The sequence below is a fragment of the Dendrobates tinctorius genome, unplaced genomic scaffold, assembly GCF_039654945.1.
Source record: "Dendrobates tinctorius isolate UK_male_01 unplaced genomic scaffold, ASM3965494v1 ptg000059l, whole genome shotgun sequence".
NCBI lineage: Eukaryota > Metazoa > Chordata > Amphibia > Anura > Dendrobatidae > Dendrobates > Dendrobates tinctorius.
The window spans coordinates 11,691,228-11,704,491 of NW_027361727.1; the positions used below are offsets into that span (position 1 = coordinate 11,691,228).

General features: G+C 40.5%; 1 protein-coding gene and 1 long non-coding RNA gene across 6 annotated transcripts in view; one reads left to right on the plus strand and one right to left on the minus strand.

The window, feature by feature from the left end:
- LOC141092345 (uncharacterized) overlaps positions 1–6,114 on the plus strand; it is a 96,861-nt gene extending 90,747 nt beyond the window's left edge. For both annotated transcript variants that reach the window (XR_012232772.1, XR_012232771.1), the window contains exons 3-5: positions 284–423; positions 4,063–4,376; positions 5,804–6,114. This is a non-coding gene — a long non-coding RNA (uncharacterized lncRNA). The remainder of the gene's footprint in view (positions 1–283; positions 424–4,062; positions 4,377–5,803) is intronic.
- RIPOR1 (RHO family interacting cell polarization regulator 1) overlaps positions 1–13,264 on the minus strand; it is a 91,388-nt gene that overhangs the window by 40,350 nt on the left and 37,774 nt on the right. For 3 of the 4 annotated variants that reach the window (XM_073578409.1, XM_073578407.1, XM_073578410.1), the window contains exons 2-8: positions 12,493–12,613; positions 7,367–7,519; positions 6,698–6,776; positions 4,328–4,351; positions 3,893–3,946; positions 1,202–1,351; positions 663–726 (exon numbers count right to left, since the gene is read on the minus strand). In XM_073578409.1, the coding sequence (XP_073434510.1) occupies positions 663–726; positions 1,202–1,351; positions 3,893–3,946; positions 4,328–4,351; positions 6,698–6,776; positions 7,367–7,519; positions 12,493–12,587 (619 nt within the window). In that variant the 5' untranslated portion in view covers positions 12,588–12,613. Of the gene's footprint in view, positions 1–662; positions 727–1,201; positions 1,352–3,892; positions 3,947–4,327; positions 4,352–6,697; positions 6,777–7,366; positions 7,520–9,578; positions 9,666–12,492; positions 12,614–13,264 lie in introns of those variants that run through there. The other variant, XM_073578411.1, reaches the window with a different exon arrangement.

The following is a 13,264-nucleotide window of genomic DNA, read 5'->3' on the forward strand; positions in this document are numbered from 1 at the left end:
GTCTCCCATAGTTGAGGTCTACCTATGATGTAAATTACAGACGCCTCTCATCTTTTTAAGTGGTGGAACTTGCACTATTGCTGACTGACTAAATACTTTTTTGCCCCACTGTATATATATTTATTTTTACTAGATAGTGGGACTAGAAACAGCGGTTTAGATAAGTATCAGCTTTTTATTTATTCTTGTTTTGTATTTTTTTTTTTATATATATTGTTTAAATTTGTTTTATACAATGTTTCCCAATAAGTTGATAAACGTTTTTTTGGCTTGCACCCTCCAGACACCCAGCGATCATGTGATCAATAGGACGATAATGAGGAGGATTATTGGTGGTTCCTGGATATTCCCTTTCAGTAATGATAAAGAGGGGGAGGCATACAGGAAGTAGTTGCCATATATTATGTGATGCCTTTTAAGAAGGTAAGAATGGAAGTTGTTTGGGAGTCTAGCCGTAAAATTCGAGGCAGTGCACGCGAAGCCACCAACTATTGTTGCACGATTCTTGCATGCCATACAAATCTGACATTAAAAAAAACTATTAATCATATAAAATCAAAAACATATGGGGGTACCGTAACGGGCTCTACGACACCTCTATAGGTATCAGAGCCTTAATATGGCCGCATACATCAGCGCTGAACTATTATATCAATACTCACCCTTCATTTTAATACGAAACTCTCCGAGCTGATTTTCTAGTTCATTCTCCAGGACACACATATTCTGCGTAGAAACAATATACAGCAATTAATAAATACTTTGCTTTAATAGGAAGAAAAACATTTTGTACAGTACTAAAAAACAAAAATCAATTTTGGGCAGATTTATAGATGTTCCGCATCTGATGTCCGAAAAGCACAGTGTACAGTGACGTCTACATAAAGCCCGTTATGTTCTGCATAACAATGTATGGGGAATGAGTGAAGGGGGCCTCAAGTCTGTATATATTCTATGATCTGTTCAAGAAAGGGCCACACAAATCGGCTTTCCATGGATTCATCGTTTTTGTGGCATTTTGGCATCTACTGGATTTATACAGTAAAAATATTTTCCTTTTGCCACAGTTTGTTTTTTTCTTGTTACCCAGTTGATTGCATCTCATATCAATGCAAAATATAGAACGTTTCATACATTCACACACAAACATATATACACACACACACACACACACACACACACGTATTATTGTATACCCCACCTCTGTGTATTCCTTGTAACCTTTCCCAGCTTCCGTCATACTTTCACGAGCCTCTTTGCTACTCGGAGAGGCAGAATAAGCCCGAACCATGTTATGTGCCCCATCTCTCAATCTGCGCTGGATACAGTAAGCTTCATACACCTCATCTATCTGGAAAAGGAGTAATGACAAAGGTACATTAGTAGGAAAAAGTAGCGGCATACATTTTTTATTTTTTTGATGGCCGAGTTTTATTTTAAATGGCACCTCTGGGGGGGTAACTTATTGTTTGGAGGAGAATGAGATATATATACTCAGCACACGTAGTCAAAATTGTTGGTACCCCTCGTTTACTGACAGAAAAACCCACAGTGGTGACAGAAATAACTTGAATCTGACAAAAGTAATAAATAAAAAATCTATGAAAATGAACAAATGAAAGTCAGACATTGCTTTTCAACCATGCTTCCACAGAATTTAAAAATAAAAAATAAAACTCATGAAATAGGCCTGGACAGAAATGTTGGTACCCTTAACTTAATATTTTGTTGCACAACCTTTTGAGGCAATCACTGCAATCAAACCATTCCTGTAACTGTCAATGAGACTTCTGCACCTCTCCACAAGTATTTTGTCCCACTCCTCAAGAGCAAACTGCTCCAGTTGTCTCGTGTGTGAAGGTTGCCTTTTCCAGATGACATGTTTCAGCTCTTTCCAAAGATACTCACTAGGATTTAGGTCAGGGCTCATAGAAGGCCAGTTCAGAATAGTCCAATGTTTTCCTCAGCCATTCTTGGGTGTTTTTAGCTGTGTATTGTGGGTCATTATCCTGTTGCAAGACCCATGACCTGTGACTGAGACCAAGCTTTCTGACACTGGGCAGCACATTTCTCTCTAGAATCCCTTGATAGTCTTGAGATTTCATTGTACCCTGCACAGATTCTAGACACCCTGTGCCAGATGCCGCAAAGCAGCCCCAGAACATAACAGAGCCTCCTCCATGTTTCACAGTAGGGACAGTGTTCTTTTCTTGATATGCTTCATTTTTCCGTCTGTGAACATAGAGCTGATGTGCCTTGCCAAAAAGTTCCATTTTTGTCTCATCTGTCCATAGGACATTCTCCCAGAAGCTTTGTCTCTTGTCAACATGTAGTTTGGCAAATTCCAGTCTGGCTTTTTTATGATTTTTTTTTTTTTCAACAATGGTATCCTCCTTGGTTGTCTCCCATGAAGTCCACTTTGGCTCATACAACGACGGATGGTGCGATCTGACACTGATGTTCCTTGAGCTTGAAGTTCACCTTTAATCTGGGTAGAAGTTTTTCTGGGCTCTTTTGTTACCATTCGTATTATCCGTCTCTTTGATTTGTCATCAATTTTCCTCCTGCGGCCACATCCAGGGAGGTTGGCTACAGTCCCATGGAGCTTACATTTCTGAATAATATGTGCAACTGTAGTCACAGGAACATAAAGCTTCTCGGAGATGGTCTTATAACTTTTACCTTTAACATGTTTGTCTACAATTTTCTTTCTGATCTCCTGAGACAACTCTTTCCTTCGCTTCCTCTGGTCTATGTTGAGTGTGACACACACCATGTCACCAAACAGGACACTGAGTATCTGTAGCCCTCTATACAGGCCACTCACTGATTCCAAGATTGTAGACACCTGTGATGCTAATTAGTGGACACACCGCGATTTAATATGTCCCTTTTGTCACATTATTTTCAGGGGTACCATCATTTCTGTCCAGGCCTATTTCATGAGTTTTATTTTTCAAAAAATTCTGTGGAAGCATGGCTGAAAAGCAATGTATGACTTTCATTTATTCATTTTCATAGATTTTTGATTATTACTTTTGTCAGATTCAAGTTATTTCGGTCACCATTGTGGGTTTTTCTGTCATTAAATGAAGGGTACCAACAATTTTGACCTTCAAATTCGGCCAAAAACAGTCTAGGGTTTAGAAACCATTCACACCTTCTTTTGAAAAACGCAAAACGCTCACCAACCCCGATTCTACCCTAAAGAAATGATTGATGATAACGCTGTACTTGCCCACCATGTCCATACAGATGTATCTACTTGGCGTCTGCGAGGAAAACAGAGATTCGATCCACCACACACACACATTGAATAGCTAATCTATGCCCCAGAAGAAGCCATTTCAGGCGAAACCCTGTATCGGTTAAAATCATCATTGTTGAGACCAAGGCTTGGGCCAGATGCTCAGTGTGCCACTAGATGTTATGTCTTGATGAACACTCTGAAAATCTTTTTGGGACTGTATAAAATAAAAAAGGTCCATTTTGACCCCATGAGATGGTGATGTGCATTGTGTCCTTGATTTCTTATCAGGAGTAGCTGATATTTAGTAGCCGCTGCATCCTAGGTCCCCCGACGGTCTCGGTTTCCAGCTATGATGTTTCGGCTCTATTTATTGGCTGCTTGGACACCCCTGGGGGTCGCAACTGTAGTCAGCAATTGGTGGTCACATGACCGTGTTGAAACATGTGCTGGAAAGAAGGACACAAGAGACCGTCAGGGGCCCCAGAAAGCAGCGGCACTTGAGCGCCATGAGATTAGTGAAGTGAGCGTTACACAAAGATTAGAAGGGTCCAAAATAATAAACTGAGTAACACATTCCAGAGGGGACTCGGACCACCCATTTTATATAAAACGATAGTTCAACAATTAACAAAAAGTACTTACCTTACTTGTGTGAAATTCTAATTTACGGATAAATCGTTCAATGGACTTCACTTGCTGTTTTTCGAGAAAAAAAAAATACATTTTAAAAATGTTTAATGCACATTGGATAACAAAGATCACATTATTCTGTTTATCTAGGCTGTAAAATGATTTTACACATTTTGTCTTAGGATAGGTCATGAATATCGGATCTGCTGAGGTTCAACACCCAGGAAACCCACCAATCGGCTGTTACCGGCTCCACAATAAACTGAGCAGAACACAACAGCGCCATCCACAGTTCAGTGGCCGCTCCTGGGTACTGCAGATCAGCGCCATCCACAGTTCAGTGGCCGCTCCTGGGTACTGCAGATCAGCGGCCGCTCCCGGGTACTGCAGATCAGCGTCATTTGACTAAGATAGTTTGAAAAAAAAAAAAAGGAAGAAATGTCTTACCTTGTCTAAGTCGTATAAAAACCCCTGCAAAGGAAAAAATAAAAAACCTGTAAGTTAGTAAATAAATTATTACACTGGCTAAATCACAACTGTCATTTTTGCAGGCAATATAATCTCTTAGGCTAGGTTCACATTTGCGGCTGGGCGAGCTGCGGACGTCCTCCGTGAAGCTCCGCCCACGGCCGCATGCAGCCTGCGTATCATATCTTTAACATTGGGTACGCAGGCCGTGCGGATGTATGCGGATGCGTCCACATGAGTCGTTTTGACGATGCAACAAAAAAAACAAAATTTCAACATGGTGCATTTGATGCGGGTCGCCACACCGTCAAAACGACGCATGCGGAGGCATCCGCATACATCCGCACGGCCTGCGTGAATGGTCATCTATAGAAATGCTGAAAAATGTATAGCAGATAGGGGAAAGTCTCAGCTTTAGGAGGAGGTGAGCTGTGATATCACCCATTATGAATGGTGGATCCTGTGTTATCTACTGTATATAGAGGTGTTATCAGTCATTGTACAGGAGGAGGTGAGCTGTGATATCACCCATTATGAATGGTGGATCCTGAGCTATCCACTGTATATAGAGGTGTTATCAGTCATTGTACAGGAGGAGGTGAGCTGTGATATCACCCATTATAAATGGTGGATCCTGTGTTATCTACTGTATATAGAGGTGTTATCAGTCATTGTACAGGAGGAGGTGAGCTGTGATATCACCCATTATGAATGGTGGATCCTGTGTTATCTACTGTATATAGAGGTGTTATCAGTCATTGTACAGGAGGTGGTGAGCTGTGATATCACCCATTATGAATGGTGGATCCTGTGTTATCTACTGTATATAGAGGTGTTATCAGTCATTGTACAGGAGGAGTAAAAATGGATTAAAAACACATGTGACATGCACAAATGTGAACAAGTCGGTCAGACAGTGTTCACACCACCCACTGACTGAAACACAAAAAGAAAACACAGAATGACAAATGTGCAAAAATACTCTGCAGTAAAAAATATAACAGTAGTCAGCAAGTGCTTTGTGTTTCAGTCAGTGGGTGGTGTGAACACTGTCCGACCGACTTGTTCACATTTGTGCATGTCACATGTGTTTTTAATCCATTTTTTCCTTGCTTTTGCATGGTTTGAGAGACCCCACCCCTCTCTTGTGTGGCATGCACATAAAGAGCCGTCTTACACCACGTGCCCACATCAGGAAGCGCCTGTCTGAATCCTGCTCATTTAGGTACTGTTCACATGTTCAGGTTTTAAATACATTAGATAGGGACTGCTCCTTTAAGGGTTACCGTGACGAGGTGGAGTGGCTTGGTATACATTTTTTGCAAAAAAGTATCAACTAAATACCCTATATTTCTTATCTTTTTACCAGCACTTGCTGACTACTGTTATATTTTTTACTGCAGAGTATTTTTGCACATTTGTCATTCTGTGTTTTCTTTTTGTGTCATTGTACAGGAGGAGGTGAGCTGTGACATCACCTATTGTGAATGGTGAATCCTGTATTATCAGTCATTGTAAAGTCAAAACAAGAAGCAAGTCGAGTATTAAAGTCACCATCCATGTTATATGAGAGGGGGCAGACGAATTATCCTTTATCAATGGCCACAAACACAACTACAGTCAGACAATATTGGATCTTTTCTACCTGTGTTTTAAACCATTTCAAAACTTTTCTCGTTTAAGACAAAAAAAAAAACAAAACAAATAATGGTTCACTTCCCCAAACCAGCCAATGATCACTCAATATAATAAAAAAAATAAATAAAGGCATTTTCAATGGATTTTATTTAATGTGTATGGGCTCCCTTAGGTTTCGTGTTCAGTCTGAATATATAAAAAAAGAAAAACTTTAGCAGATCGTGACATAGGAAAAAAAAAACCTCAAAACATTTTTTGAAAAATATATTTAACAAAGATCTATAGCTATTATTTTGGATGAAAAATTATCTTTAAAACTAAATACAGGGAAAATAAAAAAAAGCAACGTAGCCACACTAAATTATAATTATACACTTAATTGGAAAAATCTGTAACGTTATATAAAACATGGAAACAACGTTATATTCTGCTGATGGCATCAGGAAAAGCAAAAATTAGGAATTTAATTTCTCCACATCTGCTGTTATAAAGAGCCTGTAGACTGTGAGCCCTCGCGGGCAGGGTCCCCTCTCCTTATGTACTTGTGTGTCCCTTGTCTTGCACATGTTTATTATACTTGTCTATATTTCCCCTTTTCACATGTAAAGCGCCATGGAATAAATGGCGCTATATAAATGCATAATAATAAAATATACAATTGCTCCATCATGTAAGGGCTCGCTTTGGCGAAACGTAGCTCTAGATACTCACCAGTCTTGAGTTCCTTTTGGATTCCCGGATCTGGATTGTTAGCTTATCCAATTCGATTTGGTGAACTTCTAAGTAGGCTCTAGAAAGGAAAAACCAAATGGTTGGTTACTAGTGATGAGTGAACGTGCTTGCTCGGATTGCCTTCTTTGCCTTAACATTTTGTCAGAGTCTGACTAGAGATTGTTCCTTTCGACTCTGATGAAATATGAAGGCTGTAGTGGACATTTGACGCCCCCTGGTTAGAAGAATCAGTCAGGAGACAGACGGGGGAACATGGTACTGAGTACAGAGAAGCAGTGCTGGTCCAAAAGGTTAGTATTTTTTTTTTCCCCTCAAGTTTCCACTCCACCGACCTTGGCTCATTTAGAATATATGGTTTACAGTAGTGGACAACCTCTTTAAATTGGCAAAGAGGAACAGAAATCTGTCTTGGACAAGTTTTGGATATCCATTACTCGTGATCCGAGGTCTCAACTGAAGTTCTGCACAGTAAGTGGCAGAAACGTCTATCACATTTACTTATGATGATTGGACAGCTCTTGTTACATAGTTATAAACAATCAAATGCAGGTGCAGGAATAATAATAGTAAAAAACTATAATAAATAATAAACTCTGAATCTTGGAAAATGACAACTATTAATGCTTTATGTACCACAAGTATTCTTACCCCAGTCCCTTTTTTAAAGCACTGTAGACCTCATCAACTCTATCAGGCTGAGGCACCTTAGGCGGAGGGGATTTGTGCGACATAGAGAACATTCTACGAACTTTGGATCCAGACCTTCGAGAAACTGTGGGTGTGTGGAAGGCCTGACGATGTCTAAATGAAGAAATGGTGGAAGTTATGTGCGATCAAAAATTCTCAAAAGCAAACCAACAAAGTAGATGTGATAGAATATGTAAAAAAATAAAATCTTTACTAAATATAAAGCAGAATATTCTTATGATACATCATCAATTTCTGATCGGCCGGAGTCAGACACGTGGCACCCCCGCTAATCAGCTGTTATCGGTGGTGACGGCTGCTGGCTGAAAGTACTCACTTGCAGAGCTGGCCGTCTTCTGATAGTGGCCAACACAGGGTACTACACAACCACCTCCTGTTGATGATGCGCAGTCCCAAGGCCAGACCACTACAAGTTGACGGCCAGCTCCGCAAGCAAGTACTTCCGGCCGGCGGCCACTGCCAACTCCAATGACAGCCAATCGGCAGGAGAGTTCGCCCGATGTCAGACCCCGGCTGATCAGTCATTGATGACCTATCCTAAAGATAGGTCTTCTATGTAAAAGTAGAGGACAACCTCTTTGAAAAGCAGAAAAACGTAATGTAATTGATTTTCAATGGTGCAAATATTGACAAACAAAAAGTAAAATCATTCACGTCAGGCCTAATAAAAAAAAAAAAAAAAAAAAAAGAAAACATGCCATATAGGACAATGTAGCCAAGCCTTACACCCCACAGCCGCAGCGGACGAGCCTTTTATCTTCATTATTTAGGTGCAGTGGAGATCAGTACATTTCTGTAATATTGAATCTCCATCAAAAGTAACAGGATCTGTAGCAAATTCCAAACATCACTATGACCCAGGAGACTTGTGCGGCATCGGAGGCCGAGGAATCTGAGCTCTTCCTTTAAGCGTCGGTTACCAAAGCAGTTTCCTAGGACAAACCAAATAATGAACTCCGCAGGACAATTCAGCGATCTACCGCCAGGAACACGCAGTGCTAAGAACGTGGTCATTTGTGCATGATTTGCTGATAAAAAAAAAAAAAAAGGATACTTAGACATCATGTTGCTCACAGGTTATTGACCTTTTTCCGCGGCCTCCGATGATGGCGAGGGCTGATGTTTGTTAGCCTTTCGTTTCTTAGATACTGTTGCTTTGATGGAGACTTTTTTTTGTGCAAATTGATTTCCCAAAAGATCCATTCTGGTCTCCCCTGGATCCTTACCCTAACACTACACACTATCATTATTATTAACGAACTTCAGCTCGATCTCGAGCTATGGCGATTTCATGGATGAACGATCTGTAGGAAGATCAATTTTGTGCAAGCCTTGAGAGGTCCACCAGGATCTTCTCCACCATCATCTTGGTTGTATGAAGCCATCTCGTTCCTGGTCTTCCTCTTCGCCTTGTTCCTTCTCTTCTTCCGACCATGATGTCCTTCTCCAGTGATTGCTCTCTTCGTATGCTGTGTCCAAAGTAGACAAGTCGTAGCTCGGTGATCCTTGCTTCCGGTGACAAGTCTGGTTCGATTTGTTGCAGAATTGATTTGCTTGTTCTCCTCGCCATCCATGGTCTTGATAAGGTCCTTCTCCAGCATCAAGTTTCGAAGGCATTGAACATGGTATCATTTCTCCAACTTTACATTTAGATTATTGAAATTATAACACCAAAACACACTGTCACCAAATGGTGGAATTACAAGATGTCTTTGATGTGCTTAAAAAAAAATGTTATTTTATTTGGATGGTTCTGTATTTCGCTTTGGATCTTTTTGCATGTAAATCTGCACCGCGTGCGTGCGGCCTTATTCTTAGGCTAGGGCCGTTACTCTCCATTGGCGCTGGTCCTCCTACGCAGGACGAATACAGACAAGTGTACGAATCTCCCGTTTTGCTTCCTTAAATACAAACAAAAAAAAAGGAGGATTTTTCACCCATATGGGCTAAAATTGTGTCCGTTTTTTATATTCATAGGTCATCCTTTTTTTTTTAATCTCGGCCATAATAAAATAAAATTCAGCGTCTTCAAGGCCTCAGCTTTCTTTTTATTCGGTCTGCAAGGAAAAACATTCATCTGAATTTTGCTTTCGACTAGTCTGTATTCAGTCCTTCGCGCACACGGACCCAAAATAACACTTGTCTAACTTACCCTTGGGACTCGTTCAGACAGACGTGTTCGATATGAACGTGTGCTGTCCATGTTGAAATCTGACAACGTCATTAAATAGGGCTGTTCGGAATGTCCGAGGGGGGAAAAAAAAATAAAATGGTAGCACATACTATTCTGTACCACATTTTGCATGAGACGTTTCCTCAAATCCATTGGTGCCTCCTCCCCCCAAAATATCAGATCCAACATGGATCATCCATATTCCATCTGATTTTTGTGTGTACTTTGCAATAAACCAGGGAACTGTATTATGGAATATGGATGAACATGATCGGTTTTCTTTTTCTGGCTGAAAATTGGAGATACATTAGTGTAAACTCGGCCTTAAACAGAAAAATCAGGGGTATACCAACCATAGGTATCAGAGGCCAAAGACATGACTAACTTGGCAGCATGAAAGTGATGTGGTGGGCAAACGTTGCCTTTTTCAGGAGGATTCAGCTCAGTAAACCGCCTGAAAGAGCGCTAACCATACGCACAATCATAAGGATTTCTGTATAAAATTTGCTGTTCTTCCGTTCCGTCTTTTGAGCATCTTTTAACTATTTTGCGTTACCAAAGATGCCAAGTGATTAAAAGAAATGACCGTTCTTAAGGCGACTGGCGCTCTGAAGACGCTTTGCACTTTACAAAACAAATCAATGAGAAGGTTCAGAACACACCCAGAGAGTTATGGCAGCAACTCTGCATCAAAAAAACGCCATTGTTCAATAGTTAAAAAATGCCTTAAACCCTTAATAATGATGGGGGGGGGGAAACAAAAACAGCAGTGGTCATAAATGTCAAAGAGGAGCACAAGAAACAACTCAAAAACAAAAAGTTAAAAAATTAACTTTAGAACCACAAAAAATGGTTGCATTTTGGCACCGTCCAGGTTGAAAACTAATGTTTTTACGGTATGTTTGGCAGCTGTCACATGCTAAAAGAAGCTTTTTATTGCAAAAAAATAGTTTTTGCATCACCACATTTTGAGAGCTATAATTTTTCCATATTTTGACCCACCAAGTCATGTGAGGTCTTGTTTTTTGCGGGATGAGATGACGTTTTTATTGGTACCAAACCAGCATTTCGTGGGAGGGGGGCGTTTACACCGTTCACCGTGTGGGAAAATTGATAAGGCAGCTTTATTCTTCGGGTCAGTACGATGACAGCGATGCCTCATTTATATCCTTTTTATGTTTTCGCGATTTTATACAATAAAAACTTTTATAGAAAAATAATTATTTTTGCATCACTTTATTCTGAGAGCTGTAACTTTTTTATTTTTCCGCTGATGATGCTGTATGGCGGCTTGTTTTTTTGCGGGACAAGATGAAGTTTTCAGCGGTACCATGTTTATTCATTCATATCTGTCTTTTTGATCGCGCGTTATTCCACTTTTTGTTCAGCAGTATGCTGATGAAAAAAAACAATGCTTTATGGTGATCACAAAAGGGGTTAACTAATGGGACAGTTTAATAGGTCAGGTCGTTACGGACGCGGCGATAACAAATATGTGTACTTTTATTGTTTATTTTTTCATTCAAATATTTAGAGATAAAAAAAATCAATATATTCTATTTTTTATTTTTTTTTTATATATTTTTAGAATTATTTTTTTATTTTTTTTTCAACTTTTACACTTTGTCCCACTATGGGACACTCATTTTTTGCAGGCTGATCGCTTCTATGGCATGCAGATGAAGCAGCGTCACCATGCCATAGAAGTTGTCAGTGCTGCACTGACAGGGAGACCTGCAGATCACACACTGCGCATGATCAGCAAGTTTAGTTAGCTCTGGTGACCAGGATGTCGTCATGACGACATCTGGCTCACCATGGCAACGATCGGGACACTGCGTCAGGTCGCTGGGTCTCCGATCCAGAGGGGATATCGGCCCCTGTGCCGGCTCCCTAATGCTGCGATCTTGTTAGATCGCAGTATTTCGGGGCTTAAAGTGCCGGGTGTCAGAATTAGCTGACACCCTGCCGTGAGCGCAGCCGATCGCTTAGAAGTACTATTCCGTCCATGGTCAAATTGTGCCAGGTCACATGGACGGAATAGTATATCTGATGTCAGAAAGGGGTTAAAAGTGTATTCCCATCTCCAAGCTTCTATCCCAATATGTAGTAGATGTAATATTATTAATAGCAAATGCCTCCAATTAGAATTATATTACAGTTTTTCTGATTAGCTATGTCTCTTTCCTCATATGCAAGCATTGCAGGACCTTGGGTATCCACGGTTACGTCCACTGATGAAGTGATTGTTAGCTGCTAATGGTCATAACCATGGATACCTAAGGTCCTGCAATGCCTGCACATGAGGAAAGAGACATAGCAAATAAGAAGAACTATACTAACATTACTAATTGGGGGTATTTTCTAATTTTATTATTATTACACCGACTACATATTGGGACAGGAGCTTGGAGATGGGAATACCTCTAAGTAAAAAGAAATAGAACATGATAAAGACTAACGGCCGGCAGCATTGTAAATTATTATTATGTTTTGGCTCTTCGCCATCTCTTTTATTGTCACTAGTTTAATGCAAATCTTGGCTGTCAATAGGAGACAGTCCAGAAAAAGCCCTACAGCTGCACATACACAAGCTTAGGCCCAATTATGGAGAGAAAACCAATCACATGGAGGGTTGCGATTCACCTAAGAAACGGAGGGAAACCTTAACGACTGGTACAAAGATTAGCGGCGTCATATAGATTTGTAGTGACCCATGTGCACACACCGGTATAGTATGTAGGGGCCGTCTGGGAATTTTCAACAAGTTGCCCAGCAGCAGCATACAGTACGCCGTGTATTTTTCCATTCTTTCATAGCAATTATTTCACAATCCCCTTTAACTCAGTCATAGATTATTGAGATTAATAAAACTCGGCACAAATTAACAAACCTGGTCTTGTCGTAATTCGAGTTAACTCCTGCAAATGACTGACTTCTAGTGATTGACGTGGAGGTGACCCTCGAGGATTGCACGGAGAGCGACATGGTGGAGTAAGCCTTGTATGTGCTCCCTGAAAGAAAAAAAAAATACAACTTTTTTTCCCCAGTAACTTAATTATGGATTACAGATATCAAGTGTCAAGAAGACGAGCATTGGTATGCGGGTGTTTCAACTCTCTTCTGATGAATGGAAAGAAGGATTGGGCATGCTGGATTCGATATGCCTGATCATTTGTTCTCAAGTGTCGTGTACACAGATTTCTACAATGTGGGAAGGGGAGAGAGTATGTGCAGTCTCATGGAGGGCAGAGAAAACAGACTAAAAGGCTATGTGCACACATAGTTTGGAGAGCTGCGGATTTGTAAAAATCTGCAGGTAAATCCGCAGGTCAAAAGTACTGCGGTTTACCTGCGGATTAGCCCTGCGGTTTCACACCTCACACTGGAGAAAGTGTGAAACCGCAGCGGAATCCGCATAAAGAATTGACATGCTGCGGATTGTAACCCGCAGCAAATCCGCGCGGAAAAATCTGAAGCATCTGCAGAGCGTTTTTCATTTTACCATTGCAAAGAATGGTACTGTACAACGCAGCAGAAACGCTGCAGATCCGCAGCAGAATCGGCAATGTGTGCACATAGCCTAAAAAGGAGGAAAGCACATAAAGAGAAAATAAGTGAAGGATATAAATGATGATATACGAGCTAATGACAATAAGCTGCAT